The sequence below is a fragment of the Eulemur rufifrons genome, chromosome 7 (genome assembly GCF_041146395.1).
Source record: "Eulemur rufifrons isolate Redbay chromosome 7, OSU_ERuf_1, whole genome shotgun sequence".
Lineage (NCBI taxonomy): Eukaryota > Metazoa > Chordata > Mammalia > Primates > Lemuridae > Eulemur > Eulemur rufifrons.
The window spans coordinates 169,057,431-169,071,070 of record NC_090989.1 but is presented as its reverse complement, the minus strand read 5'-3'; the positions used below and the strand labels follow the sequence as shown (position 1 = coordinate 169,071,070).

The 13,640-nt window shown below is 39.7% G+C and overlaps 1 protein-coding gene across 5 annotated transcripts in view; it reads right to left on the bottom strand.

The window, feature by feature from the left end:
* Positions 1–7,462: 7,462 nt before the first annotated feature.
* The window catches only part of ATXN7 (ataxin 7), a 131,326-nt gene continuing 125,148 nt past the window's right edge, over positions 7,463–13,640 (bottom strand). For all 5 annotated transcript variants that reach the window (XM_069476013.1, XM_069476014.1, XM_069476015.1 and 2 more), the window contains one exon: positions 7,463–11,463. In XM_069476013.1, coding sequence (XP_069332114.1) covers positions 11,354–11,463 — 110 coding nt within the window. In that variant the 3' untranslated portion in view covers positions 7,463–11,353. The remainder of the gene's footprint in view (positions 11,464–13,640) is intronic.

Sequence of the window (13,640 nt, the reverse complement as noted above, 5' to 3'; positions counted from 1 at the left end):
AGAACGTGTTACGTAGTAGCTCACAATGAAACAGTTACCCACTTGGTATACCGAAGACACATAACATGTAAAATAAGCTTTCCCTCAGAAACAAGACACAAAGTTGCCCCTTTTTAGGAAGCTGGCATACTCTACCAGGGCCAATCTTACTAAACATGGATTTTTAAAAACCCTATATAAATAAGCACATTGAATCTTTTTTCCAAAAACAAGACCATAGTAATAGCAATGAGGAAAACAAAGTTCCTTGTCTCTCAATTATAAAGGTGAGTTAGAAAGGGGACAGAGTGAAATCAAGTGTGAAGGCCTCTCTGGTAAGGTGGTATTTAGGTAAAAAGGAGGAAGAGATCACACAAATATCTAGAACATAGAAAGACATGGAAAGTGAAAAAGTTTTAAGCAGAGGAATGACCTGATTTGACTTACCTTTTAAGTGTCACTGTGGCATTCTGCTGGAGGGGACACCAGATGATGTTGGCATGAATGGTAGAAGCAGCTGGATTTGCTAAAAGATTAGAGTGGGAAAGGGGTGAGAAAGTTAGTGGAGGCAGAGCCCAGACTTCTTGACTTAAATATAAAAGATGGCTGGTGACCTTGAGCAGTTTTGGTAAGCAAGTTAAAGAGAATGGGAAATGGCATGTTATTGTTAAAGGATGGGGAACAAAAGAATAATTTTTTTTTAAGAGAATGTTTACTTGCTGATGGGAATGATCCATTAACATAATAGAGGAGAAAACACATGATCTCATTTGACTGAAAATAATCTGATACAATTCAATATCTCTTCATGATAAATAACTCTTCAGTAAACTGAATAAAACACTGGGAAATCAAAGCCCTATTGCAAACAAGATATTTAATGGCAAAATATTAGAAGTATTACCTTAGAAGTCAAGGCAGTAACTATCATCAGTATTACACTACACTGGAGGAAGGACAGAAAGCAATGTGGCCAGAGCTCTGCTTTGAAAGCAGTTTCCTGTAGGCACTGTATGCTGGATGGGAGGCTTTAAAAATGCTAAATATGCCCAGCAGGGGTGGGGAACCTGTGGCTTTGTGGATCCTTGAGTGTGGCCTGAATCCAAATTTTACCGAATAAATCCTTTTAAAGCATTTGAGAATAGTCACCTATGGATTTCTAAAAATGCTTATGTATAAAACCTTGTATCACTATAATTTCTTGAAGAAAAACAGCTTTTTAAAAATTTTGGTTTTCCACAGAAAACTAAAACTAGTCAGGAATGCAAAGCAGGCTTCTGGATGCTACACAGTTGCAAATTGGTCATCCACAGGTTGCAAGTGGACCGCCCCCCCCCCCCCCCAAGTATGTTTTCAAGAAAAAAAATACATAGTCACCATGGAAAAGTTGAGAGACAACTGTAAAAATGACACATCTAGCTTCTCTGGAAAAAGGAATAGATGAGGCTAAGTTTAGACTCACACTCTACCATGCTAAGTGGCAAGCATGTGTTGCCCGGCAGTGTGCCCTAGTTCACCGGCCTGTGGCATGAATGTGCACTACCCTTCTGCCTGGCTCCTGCTGGCATTTGTGTTATCCCTGCACTGCCCCCAATGTTGTACACGGGAGACTGACGGTCGACGGCCACCTGTGTCTCCAGGTAGGAGAATCTCTCCAAAGAATCCTTAACCTTCATCCTGCCTCTGGTGTCTTCTATTTGTATAGCTTGTTTTCTCGAAAGTCTTAATTTTCTGGTTTCAGTCAAGAAGGGTACTTTACAACATAAACATAAGATTGTTATCAAATGATAATAGTTTTATTTGCTAGGTGACATAGAGCTAAAACAATTATATTTTGTTCCTTTTTAATGTTGATGCATGTTTTCTTTTGAAGTTGGAAACTTAATCTTATTTTTACCAACCAATCTTGTTTTTATCAACCCTGGTCTTACTCATAGGACACTAGTGAAACCGCCCTTTACCAATCAACAAAGGGGTGCAAAGAGAAAACTGTGGTAAGGGCCTAAAACTCTGCGAAGGCTCAGGCCTAGCTTGATAATAATCAGCCACTGTCCCCCTGTTTACTCATCTATACTTGCTACTCTGGAGTCACATAGCTGGTGGTCATAAAGATTCTTAACTTTCTCTGTAGATAACATCACCTTTTGGAAACCTAGGGGTAGTTTCTGAGCTATCTTCCAGGCCCGCATTCCAGTGGATTGGCTGACCCACCCAGACCAGCGGCCCATCCCAAGAAACTGACTCAACTGGAATTGTGACCCCAACCCAGGAACTGACTCAACACAAGAAGATGATTTCTACACCCCTATAACTTTGCCCCAAACCTAACCAATTCTCAGGGAGGCAGATTTGAGAAATTCTTCCCGTCTCCCTACTTAGCACTCTGCAGAATTAAACCCTTTCTCCATTGCAACCCTGACTGCTTCAGTGTATTGGCTCTTCTCTGTGCAGCCAGCAATATAACCCAGTTGGGTGACAACATTAGTATGAAATGGAATCACCAAGATGAACTATCTTCTGATTATTTTTTAAAGCAAAGTTTCTCTTACCCTGACAAAATCTGATTATATATCAAGTGTATCTATCCAGTAAGAGGTAAATACTTAAAAGCTATATAAAACTATGGTAATCTATTTTCTGTATTAGAAATAACAGCTTTAGATCAGTTTTTATCTTATTAACACTGTCTTTCATGAACAGAAACAGTCTAGCTAGGTGTGGTGGCTTGTACCTGTAGTCCCAGCTACTCGGGAGTCTGAGGTGAGCAGATCTTGAGGCCAGGAGTTTGAGACCAGGCTGGGCAATATGGTGCGATCCTCTCTCTTAAAAGAAAAAAAATTTTTTTAATGAAAAAGAAAAAAAAAAAAAAATTACCCGGGCATGGTGGCATGTGCCTATAGTTCCATCTACTCGGGAGGCTGAGGCGGGAGGATCACTTGAGCCCAGGAGTTTGAGGCTGCAGCACGCTATGATTGTGCCACTGTACTCCAGTCTGGATGACAGTGAGACCAAGGGAAAAGGGAAAGCCTAAAAAACATTTTTGTTAAGTATCTGTATCCAAGTTTTACCTGGCCTAAACGGCCAAAAGAATGCCTACAGCTTGATCACTGAGCACGCATACTATGATACACTTAGGATTTTATGACTGAACACATTTAGTCCTTAGTAACCTGACCATTATCAACAGAAGGTGCTGATCATTAGCAAATAATCTGCATAGTTTCATATTCTGAATGTTTGGTGGTGGTGTTAACTTACTATTTTTAAGAGGATGAACAGCTGACACTTGAAATACTACGATTATGGGGAAGAAGGGAGGAAGGGTCTGTAATGATCCCTTGCCTTACCAAGGCTACACAAACTTGTAGTTGTTAGTAACAAACCTCATACCTCCGCAGTGGCAATGGGGGAGTGAGGTAAATTCCCTATGTAGAAAACATGAAAAGCACTAATAATCACTAATTTTAGTGTCAAAGCCATAGAGCCACAGATTTGCCTGATGTATTTCTGAAGACATATGAAAGATAAGAAGAATTTCTAGCAATCTGGTCCAGGCCATTTTAGCCCGGGAGTACACGGTCAAAGGGGAGATCTAACCTCTTTTCTTTTGATTTAAGAAATCTCTGGTAATGACTTAATTTTCCCTGTATAGGTTAGGTTTAAGAAATAAAAGGGACAATATGCCAAAAAATGATTAGCCTTCAATCCAGTCAATATATACCAGCTTTCCATCCTGACATTCCTTTGGGGATGTGACCATTTAGTTAAAACTGCCAGTAGGTGGCACCCTGACAACTTTACCAACCCTCCCCTTTTCAGGTTACCAGAGACCTCTTTTCTAACATACTGTGTATATGTAATTAGTACAGTATCAGTGTGGGTAAACTATACTTGGTTTTTGAGGACTCCGCTTTTCTTGAAACCCTCTGAGTTAGAAACTGTTCGTTCATATATACACCTCAGGAACTTGGGGCCAAGATGAAGTCCCACCGTTTCCTGGTCCCTTGCTCTTTCTTGGCCACCATCTTTCCACTCTCATTCAGAACGTCTTCTCTCTGAAGCTGCTACCACCCAGCAGTACCAGACCAACTCATTGTGCTCACTGTCCTCAGTCACAGACCTCCAGGTTACTCCTCCCTACTCCATCCAGTTCATTCCAGATCTGAGTAGCTGGCTCAGTCTTCCTCTCAAGTAACTATACTTTGAAATGCACAACTTATGCAATACCCTATACAATACCCTGGCTTCACAGTTTCTTACCCTTAATTCCAGTGCTCTTTTCCTCTACACTATTCCATCCACTGCCATGGTCTTACCTAGGAATCACAAGCATCTCTGAACAGCTCCACTTTTGAAAATGACCCCTGGAATTCCTATTCTTCTACTCCCTGGCCTAGTCCTAAAAGTGTGATGCCACTTTGATCACTCTGGTCCCTGGATTGTGCCTTATATGTTAGCCCCTCATTATTGGTATTGGCCACGCTGAATTGAACATGGAGTTTGCTCTGTGACCTTGAACAAATCACCTAGCTTATCTAATAACAAAGCTACCTGGAAGGAGGATCATAAGACTTAAGAAGGTAATTCTTGTCAAACCAATGCCTTTAAAAGCGTGCCTGCATAGATTCTACATAGCAGCTCCCTGTTCTCTTCCTTAAATACCCAGTGCAGACCATCATCAATCACTTAGCCACATCTACACTCATATTCAATCCCTTGGCGATCTCCCTGCCAGTTCTTATAAAAGTTCTTGTAACTTTCCTACCCAACCAATACCCGCTGTTGCAATTACCCTGGAGAAAGAAGTAGGAGAATAAAATATTACCTAAGTAGGTTGATTGCATTGATAATTATAATGGAGTCAAGTCTTTAAACTTCAAACTCACTAAACCTTCTCAATCTCATCCTTCCCTGCCTTCTCTTACCTCTCTGACTTGCTGGTTCTCTGTCTTCACCAAAATATTTTTCTCCAGGGTTTTGTCCTGGGTTTTCTTCTCCCTCTGGGCCATGGAAGATGGGCTTCAGGTTTGTGAAATCCTGGAAATGGAATATAAAATGTGGTGTGCCTGTGCTTCTGTAGACAGGATCCATAACTTCTCTCATGTGATTCTTGGAGTCTGTGAACAACAACAAAAAATTAAGAACCACTTACCTGACAGTTCTACATTAGCCTAGCTCTGCCACGTACTAGTTATGGGACCTTAGGCAAGACACCTTCTTAGAAGTTGCTCATCAGTATGATTGGGATCAAAATACCTGCCCTATCAGGGCTTAGTAAGAGAGAATGCATATAAAATACTTGGCACAACATCTGGCATATTCAGCACCTAATTAGGTAAGCATTATCTTAACATAATGAGCCAAATCTAATCACTGCCTATTTTTCCCAGGTAAACTCATCTACTCCCATGACCTCATTCACCATTTAAAAGTGAAAGACAATTTTCCATCCCAATTTTACAGCTCAAACTTTCCTCCTAAGCTCCATCCAGACTCTATAGCCAACTAGATACTAAACCTGAATTTCCCACCAGCAACTCAAATCCATTGTTAAATCTTTTTCCTTCTCTGTTACCATATCATTTCACTGAATTAGGTTCACTCTTTCCCGTACTGTTCAACATAATTAGACTTCAAGGCCTGTTGGTTTTACCTTTAAAAGATTTCTGGAATCAGTCCTCTTTATCTCCATGGTCAGCCTTAGTTTGGAAACTGAATAGCACTTACCTGGATCACCATTGTATAACAGCTTTGTAATTTACTGTCCTATGGTTCTCACCTGTCCATTCTGTCTTCCATTGTTTTTGAAGGGCCCTATGTGATGGAGATTTTTTTTTTAAGTATTAAATTGTAAGTGTTTGACTCTCCCTCCCCACTGAAAATATTTTCTTTGGCTGATAGCCTCACCCTCTCCTGCCTCCTAAGAGATATTCTGGTAGTGCCAGCTTTGGTCCATGGGCTTTGGCTGTGGAAAATGAGGATAACAAATGTCAAAAATTACAGCCCCATAAGGTGAAAGACCAGTTTAACTGGTATCAGCAACAAGAGCAAGAGTTTCTTATAAGAAAGAGAAGACTGAGAGAGGAAAAGGGAAAGGACCATAAAGTCTGATTTTAAAAGGGAGAGCTTTTTGATCAGGACTTGAGATGGGGGGCTGGTAAAGGCAGATGTTTGAGACCAGAGTGAAAATCCAAAAACAGGGAAAGAGAATTAAGTGCTCCTTTGATTTTCCACAGTCTTTAGTAAAGATCTGAATGGCTTTGACTTTTGGCTGCTGCATGGTGCTAGGACTGGACCATGAATATCTCTGGGCTCTGATTAGTTACATTTGGGTTAATCTGGGCCTGATCCCATATGTTTCTGAGAATGAAGATCCCATGATATTCAAGGTTCTCGACAATTGGACATCAACTTCTCCAACCCCATCAACCCCACCTACCCAGCAAGCCTAAAGGAGAATTATTCTCTCACTTCACCGGTGTGAAGTCCGCACTTCACACCGGTGCTCACCCCATTTGCTCCTCTGCCTAGAAAGACCTTACCCTGTTTGCCTTTCTGCCAGGTGAAATCCCATATGACAAGATCCAAAACTGCCAACCCTCCTTTGAACTGAGACAGTCTCTTGCTACCCACGGCCAGGTTACCTGAAAGGGAATGTAAGTAAAAAGGATAAGAAATCAAGTGGTTGAACCTTTTCCTAGGAGGCTTGAGGACACAGTGAAAGGTTTATCCACAGAGAGCTTATGACTGGATTTCAGTAGAGTACTGAGGAGTTGGATGATCTAAGGAGGGAATGGGAAATCCATGGGGCAGGGAGGTTGAAGCCAGCCTGACTCTTTCATGTAAGGTATGGACATTTTTTCCAATACACAGAGCAGTTGCTCTCCTTATTTTAAGCAACAAAAATAAATTTTAATTTATTAGAATGATTTATTTACAAATGGTAAAACTGGCCAGATTCCTAGAAATAAAAAGATTATGTTGTGCTCTGAATAATACTAAAATTCACTTGTATTGCCAGTAAGGGAGGAATGTAAAAAGCAAGGAAGAGATTAGACCAGCTCTGGATAAAAAACTTATCTCTAAACAAAACATGTCATCAGATTTACACATAAGCAAGTATGAACAGAATGTGTTTCTCAATCCATGAACTCCTCTTGTTTCCTTCACACATATGCAGGGCCAAAATACAGTAGTGTTCACTGTTTACACAGTTACTTTGTGCCCAAGAATGGAAACATCCTGAGGCCTTAGAAGTATTTAGCTTGCATAGGAGGGAGACTAAAGTGAAGGTTTTTCATAAGTGTCTGATGCCAAAAATGAAGAAGTCAGACTAGACTGAAAGGGTTTAGTATCACAACGAGGCAGAAACATGTAAAATATTTCATGCAGCCAACCTTATTTATTGAGAAGTCCTAATTTTATTGCCCGTTTAGTAACATTTTTGTTCCACAAACTAATTTCTCATAAAGCAAAGCACAACTTTTTCTTATAAATAGTATAAATTATTTTATTTACAGAAACTTGTTACAAAACAAATAGACTATATATTTCTTCTCTTTTAAATATCCAAAGTAATTTTCTATCCCTTGACATTTGTTCATGTTCTATACAGCAGCCAACACAAAGTCCAGCTGAGATGCTCTTGATTATGTGTACAGATTATCAAACTATTCACACATTTTTAACACAGGAGATTGCTTTTATAACCAAGCTCGGAAAAAAAAAAAACAAAAAAAAACAGCAAAATGCTTTCAAGGCCCTACATTCACACTGACAGTATGTAGTGCTCATTTAAATGATCTGAAAATGTAAAATGCTTTGCACAAAATGTAAAAATGATTATTTTCTGCTAAACAATGAAACTTTGAACAGTAATTTTTCAAAGCCCAACTCCCCCTCCCCCCCCCGGACAGAATGAGAGACATTAAGAAATTCCTTGGCAACAGAACTCTTGCAGGAAGACAGCTGCCTTATAAGTTACATTTTTCAAATTATACATTTTTTTTCAATGTTCTCAGAGGTACTTCTTTGTATTATATTTTTGGAATACAAAATTTTTTAAATATTCTATTTTAAACTCTGTATTTTATGAGTGAATAACAAAACAAACACATCGTGTAAGTTGCTGGCTGACAAAAAGATTTGTAACCCTTGGTGCCACTGGGCAATCCATCACCAGTTGAATTACTGTGAACCAAAAGGTCTGAATTTTTAAAATACCTTATAAAATCACCAGCATTGGTTTTCAACTCCTCCCCTAAAATTTTAGAAATAATATTTAGGTGGAAAAAGCAAACTCCAAAAGTTCAACTGAACATTCAAGTCTTTTTAAGAGATTCTGTCTAAGCTTAAAACTAGGTTCAGGCACTTTCAGTTTTTTCCATTAGTTTTAAACCACATCACATACTAACATACATGTGCTCAGAGTATACACACACACAGGCACGCACGCGCACACACACACACACACTAACAAAAGAAAAGCAGTGTGTCACTTAATTACGTGTAGTCTATCGGGTAGTCAGGCAACTAGGGAGAAGCAATGCCCACTTCATCTGTATGAATCCACTCCCGAGACATTAAAAGGGACAAAGACTTTCACAGAACAGAGGCATCCCTTAAACTGTAAAGGAGGCAGGTTCCAGAACTATTGGCTTGGCAGTGAACCACTTCAAATTATAAAAAGGTATTTACTTTTATTAATTAATAAATAAATACTAGATGATCTCAATTGTACCAAAACAGGATATCAGAAAAAAAGACCTGTGCAAAAATACATATTTAAATATGTACAATTCATTTTTAACAAAATATGTCTTCTGAAATAGGGATACTTCCATATTTATAATAGAACAAGAAATTCCAAAATAAAGATACAAAAGTAGGTTTTGTATAATTCTTTGTTCATCATTGCAGCACTTTTTTTTTTTTTTGTAGGTTAAGAAAACTGCAGGAGTTATCATGAAATTCTATTGGAAAGAATATAAAAATTATCTTGGTTTTAAATTGATACCAAAGTCTGTCTAGAAACAACCCAACCACTGCAAATTTGGTTTTTGCAAGTTAATTTAATTCAAAAAAATACTTGTACTCCTGTGTTTTAAATGGTCTTAATTGTTCATCATAATAAAAAGTACTTGTAGGAGAAAATAAAATATTTGAACAACAGTCTAAAATTTAATAGCACTGTTTAGAATAGGTCTGTTTGTGGCAGGCAGAATCCAAAATGGCTAATTTCCTAATCCCGATGCTCTGTGTATTACCGGGAGACATAATGAAATTCTATTAAAACTTCAGTCTAAGAAATCAAATGATCAATATTCACTAATCTAAGTATCTACACTATTCTGAATCAACTTGCTATTGTGGATCCTATTCACATCTTTCGGAACAACATGATCTGTCTATAAATTCCATCGCTAAAAGCAACTTTATTTATAACCATCAAGTCCCCTTGGCTCTGAAAATAAATTCTACCCATACCCCATTGCACTTGTCACCAAGGAATCAACTAGGTACGTTCTGATTCCTTCTCACCTCCTCCTCTCTCCCCCCACACTGGGATGGAACAGACTGATTTCTCTTAACTACACCAAATGGGCCCATCCATGCTCTCTCCTTACTAACCTCGCCAATAGTATCATTTACTGATTTGATTGCATAATAAGTGAACAGGACACTGTCCTCCCCTTCCTTTAAAAAAAAAAAAAATCAATATTTTACATCAATTTATAGCTAAAGTATCTGCATAACGTTTTTGTTTTCTTACTTAATAAGAATAATTCTGTAGCAATTCACATTATTAGGCTGGTAACCAAGTATTTTTCATTCTACCTGTTGAATTGAAATTCCCTGAAAATGAAGTTTGAAACCCAAGAACTGTAGGAAAAAAAGGATGCACTGACTGGCTCTGCTGAGGCCCTGGCCAGGGCAATAAGCAAAGCCTTGGAAATTTTACCCTGTGTTCGGCAACTTTGTGTGTTCTTCAAAGCAAAAGTGCCTGGTTCTCACGTCAGGAGCTGTGGTAGTGGGATCACCCCTTAAAAGGGCCCAGCTCATCCCCAAAATTCAATGACACCTTCTCACGCAATGCTGTTTTAACATATTAAACTCTTTCTTTTTGGATGGGGTATTAGAAAAAATATCCTGGATGGCTCTACAACTCTCTCAGGAAGATGGCTGGCACTAATCTCAAGAAAGGAGGGTGTGTGTCAGTGAATTCCTATACACACATCACATATGACCTCTGTGTGGGGGACACGTACATGTTCTCCAACTCCCCTCCCTTCATGCCTGTTCTCCACCCCAGCCACATCCAAATACGTATCTGGAGAGGCACGAAGGGGAGCACAGACACACACCATGCTGGGAGCGCCCGAAGCAGAAGTCTACAGTTAGTCCCAGGACACAGTACCCAAGGAGGAAAATGGGGGTAATGCAGAGTGTGCCCTGGAAACATTTAAGTACACCCTAACAATGTCACTTTAAAAAGGCAATATTTAAAAAAGAGAATGAGTAGGACAACCAACCCAATCTGACATACTGTTTACCATGAAAACTTAAAGGATAAGAAAATTCCATCTCTTTGGAAAAAGTTTTTTCTCCCTATAGTGATTTCACCTTTCCTATCCCTCCCCTCCCCCCAATTTGGCTTTCCTTTATCAAAACTGGCTTGGTGTTTTCTTTTTTTTTTTTTTCATCACATTGAATTGCTTTTGTACCATGAAAAGTAAGCCTCTAAAATGGTTTGTACTTGCTCTCTGGGCATCAACAGTTTCAAACCAGCTCATAAGTTAGAAACTTCTGACAGCTTCTTATCCCAAATTACTTGCGAAAGGCTGGGCTATTTTGTCATGGTGCCTTGCGCTAATGTCCATATTCCACTCCTGAAACATTTCTGTAAAAATCTAAAGCCAAATTCACTTCTCCAGAGGGTTGCTCAGGGTGCAGCTCTCTCCTCTGGAGGGTCTCCAGTCTCCCGTTAAGGTGCCTAACCGCCCGAGAGTGACCTACAGAAGACAGTGTTAAAAAAAAAAAAAAAAAAAAAAAAAGGCAGGGAAAGGGAGAAGGGAGAAAGGTCTACAGTAATGCTCTTGCCAAAACATTCTTTTGCCCAGCCAATCTACTTGAAGAGTGGCTCTGTGATATACTGCAAGTTTAAAAACAAAACAAAAACAAAAACTTCTCACAGATTGGTAGCAAGCAGTCCAGACCACTTTAACACTGATAAAAGCAATTCGGTGGCTGAACTTGATCCAGTGTCCTTTATGAGTACTCACTGCTACAGACATAGCTTCAGGAAAATCCTTGTTAAAACAACAGCCCGGCAGGTTTCTACCCTTGAGGCCCACAGGAGGTTGGGAAAACAGACTCAAAGGCATCGTGGAGTCCAGAGTGCTGAGTAGAGGTGTAACTTGTCCTCAAAAGTGTCCGGATTATTCCTCCCCGTGCTGTTTTCAGCTGTCAGGGACGTGCCTTTGGCTTTCAAAAAAAGACAGGGTGGGGAAACAATGAAAAGGTAAGTAAGCAGTTGTACACCGTACTTCCCTGATTCTAGATAAGAATATTCCAAAGGCCACATGCCACTGAAGTCTCCACTGACTGAGTGATGCCAGGAACAGTCAGCTACAGAATTTGGCCTTAGCTTTTAAAAGCCTTCACTGCTGTTGGGCACAATCATTCTGAAGATATACTTTCAGAAAACTGGCTAGAAGAGAGGCAGGCCTGAATTTCTAACTTAGGGAAACGGCTCTGTTTGCCTTTGGTTTTATTTACTCATTTTGTGTCCTTGAAGGTATTCCAGGTTGTTAACTGAGAAGTGAACAAGGTCAAGTGGGCTAGCACACACAGGTGTGACAGCTCATACTCAAGGCAGTGCCCACGCTGGGAGAGAGGGACCTATGGCCTTCATAGTGGGCTATCTTTACACCTTTGGATGGTAGAAGCCACAAAAGACTCTTAGCTCCTAGGCTTCCCAGCATGGCCCACTTCATTTCCTCGCTAAAAGGAATTCAACCAGCTCAGTGACCTCTGTTTTAAAGTCAGCTCCACAAGGAACAGCAAGTTGAGGTCCCTATTTTTCTAACAGTAGCATTCTTAAAAGCATTCTGGGGTCATGGGTCTCTTTGAGAGTCTGATGAAAGCTATACAATCCCTCCCGCAGGTAAATGAATATAGACATAAAAATGTGTAACATTTCTTGGGGTTCACTGATCTTCTGAGCTCTAGCATGGGCCCCCTGCCCCAAGGATTTGTGCAGCATAATAAAAAGTATTCCATCAGACAGAGAAAATATTTCTTAAACACAAACTTAAGTCAAAACTGATTTTAAGGTAAAACCCCAAAGTAGGCTATTCAGGTCTTCCTAGTGGGACATCGTCCCCTGACAATAAAAATTAGAAGTGGCAAACTGGCAGGTCATGAGCCTAATTTGGCCAACAGATATATGTGGCTATACCAGACTTAATGAAAAAAGAAAGAAAAAACTTATATATGTATCTTTTTAAATGGCCAAATTTCACATGCAAGTTCAGATCTGTGTTTCTCTTTAAAGCTGCGAACAAGTGTCAGAAGCAGATGCTTTGTGCACCTGGGGCACGACCCTATAGGCGCTGTCACTCTTGACTGCACCCCACCCATCCTCCTCCTGCCCCTTGTTACTTGTGGGCAACAAGGTTTAAATGAAGACAGAGGGTGATCAAATACAAAGGTGAGATGGACATTAGAGCACAATGGTTTTTGAAAACCCCTCCTGTGGGGGTCATATCTCATCAGGACACTACTCTCAGGGGGCATTTTTAAAAATCGGGTATACAATCTTCTGCTGCGTTTGTACTGCACTGCGACCATAAGCCGTAACGAATAACTACAAACCAACAAGGAAAAGCACAATTATCGTTAGTCCTGGAGCCCCCTGGTCAAAAAACCAAACAACATACAAATAGCCCATCATTTAAGCAACTACTTAAATTCATGGATATACATACAGCTTCAGCTTTGTGTGTTAATTCACACAAATACTGGAGGGAAATTATATCATAGTAAGAAACTTGTTGGTATTAGGTCATTAAATATGAAATGTCTGATTTCAATAAAAAGTGTAGTTTACCATATCTCAAACAAGAAGCAGTACAATTAATCAAAGTATGCACCTAAATTATCGATACAGTTTTGCCATCTTAGCCGTAGCTTGTTTGTGCCCTTTATGTTGTGACGGCAAAGAAAGACAAGCTTCGAGACGATTTCTCTGCTGATGCCTGTTTAATTCATGCAGAACCCATCCATCCAGCTTCTTTACCTTGCCCATTTGTTTCAAATGGTTCAATATTGTTGGGATAGTAATGGCAAACCTTGCTGCTAATTCACGCATAGGTTGAGATGGATTCACTTCCACTACAGCTTTCAGCTCATCATTATTCACGTTAGTCTCAGGTCACCCACGTGGCTCATTTTCAAGATTGAAATCATCAGAACGGAACTTCTCAAACCATCGAAATACTGTGCGTTCATTAGCCACATCCTTCCCAAACACTTTGTGTATATTTTGAGCTGTCTGCGCTGCACTGGTTCCACAACAGAACTCACACTCAAAAATAAACACAAATTTTTGACTTATCCATGGTTTCACAAAAATTGCTCTACAAAAAAATTTGAAAGAT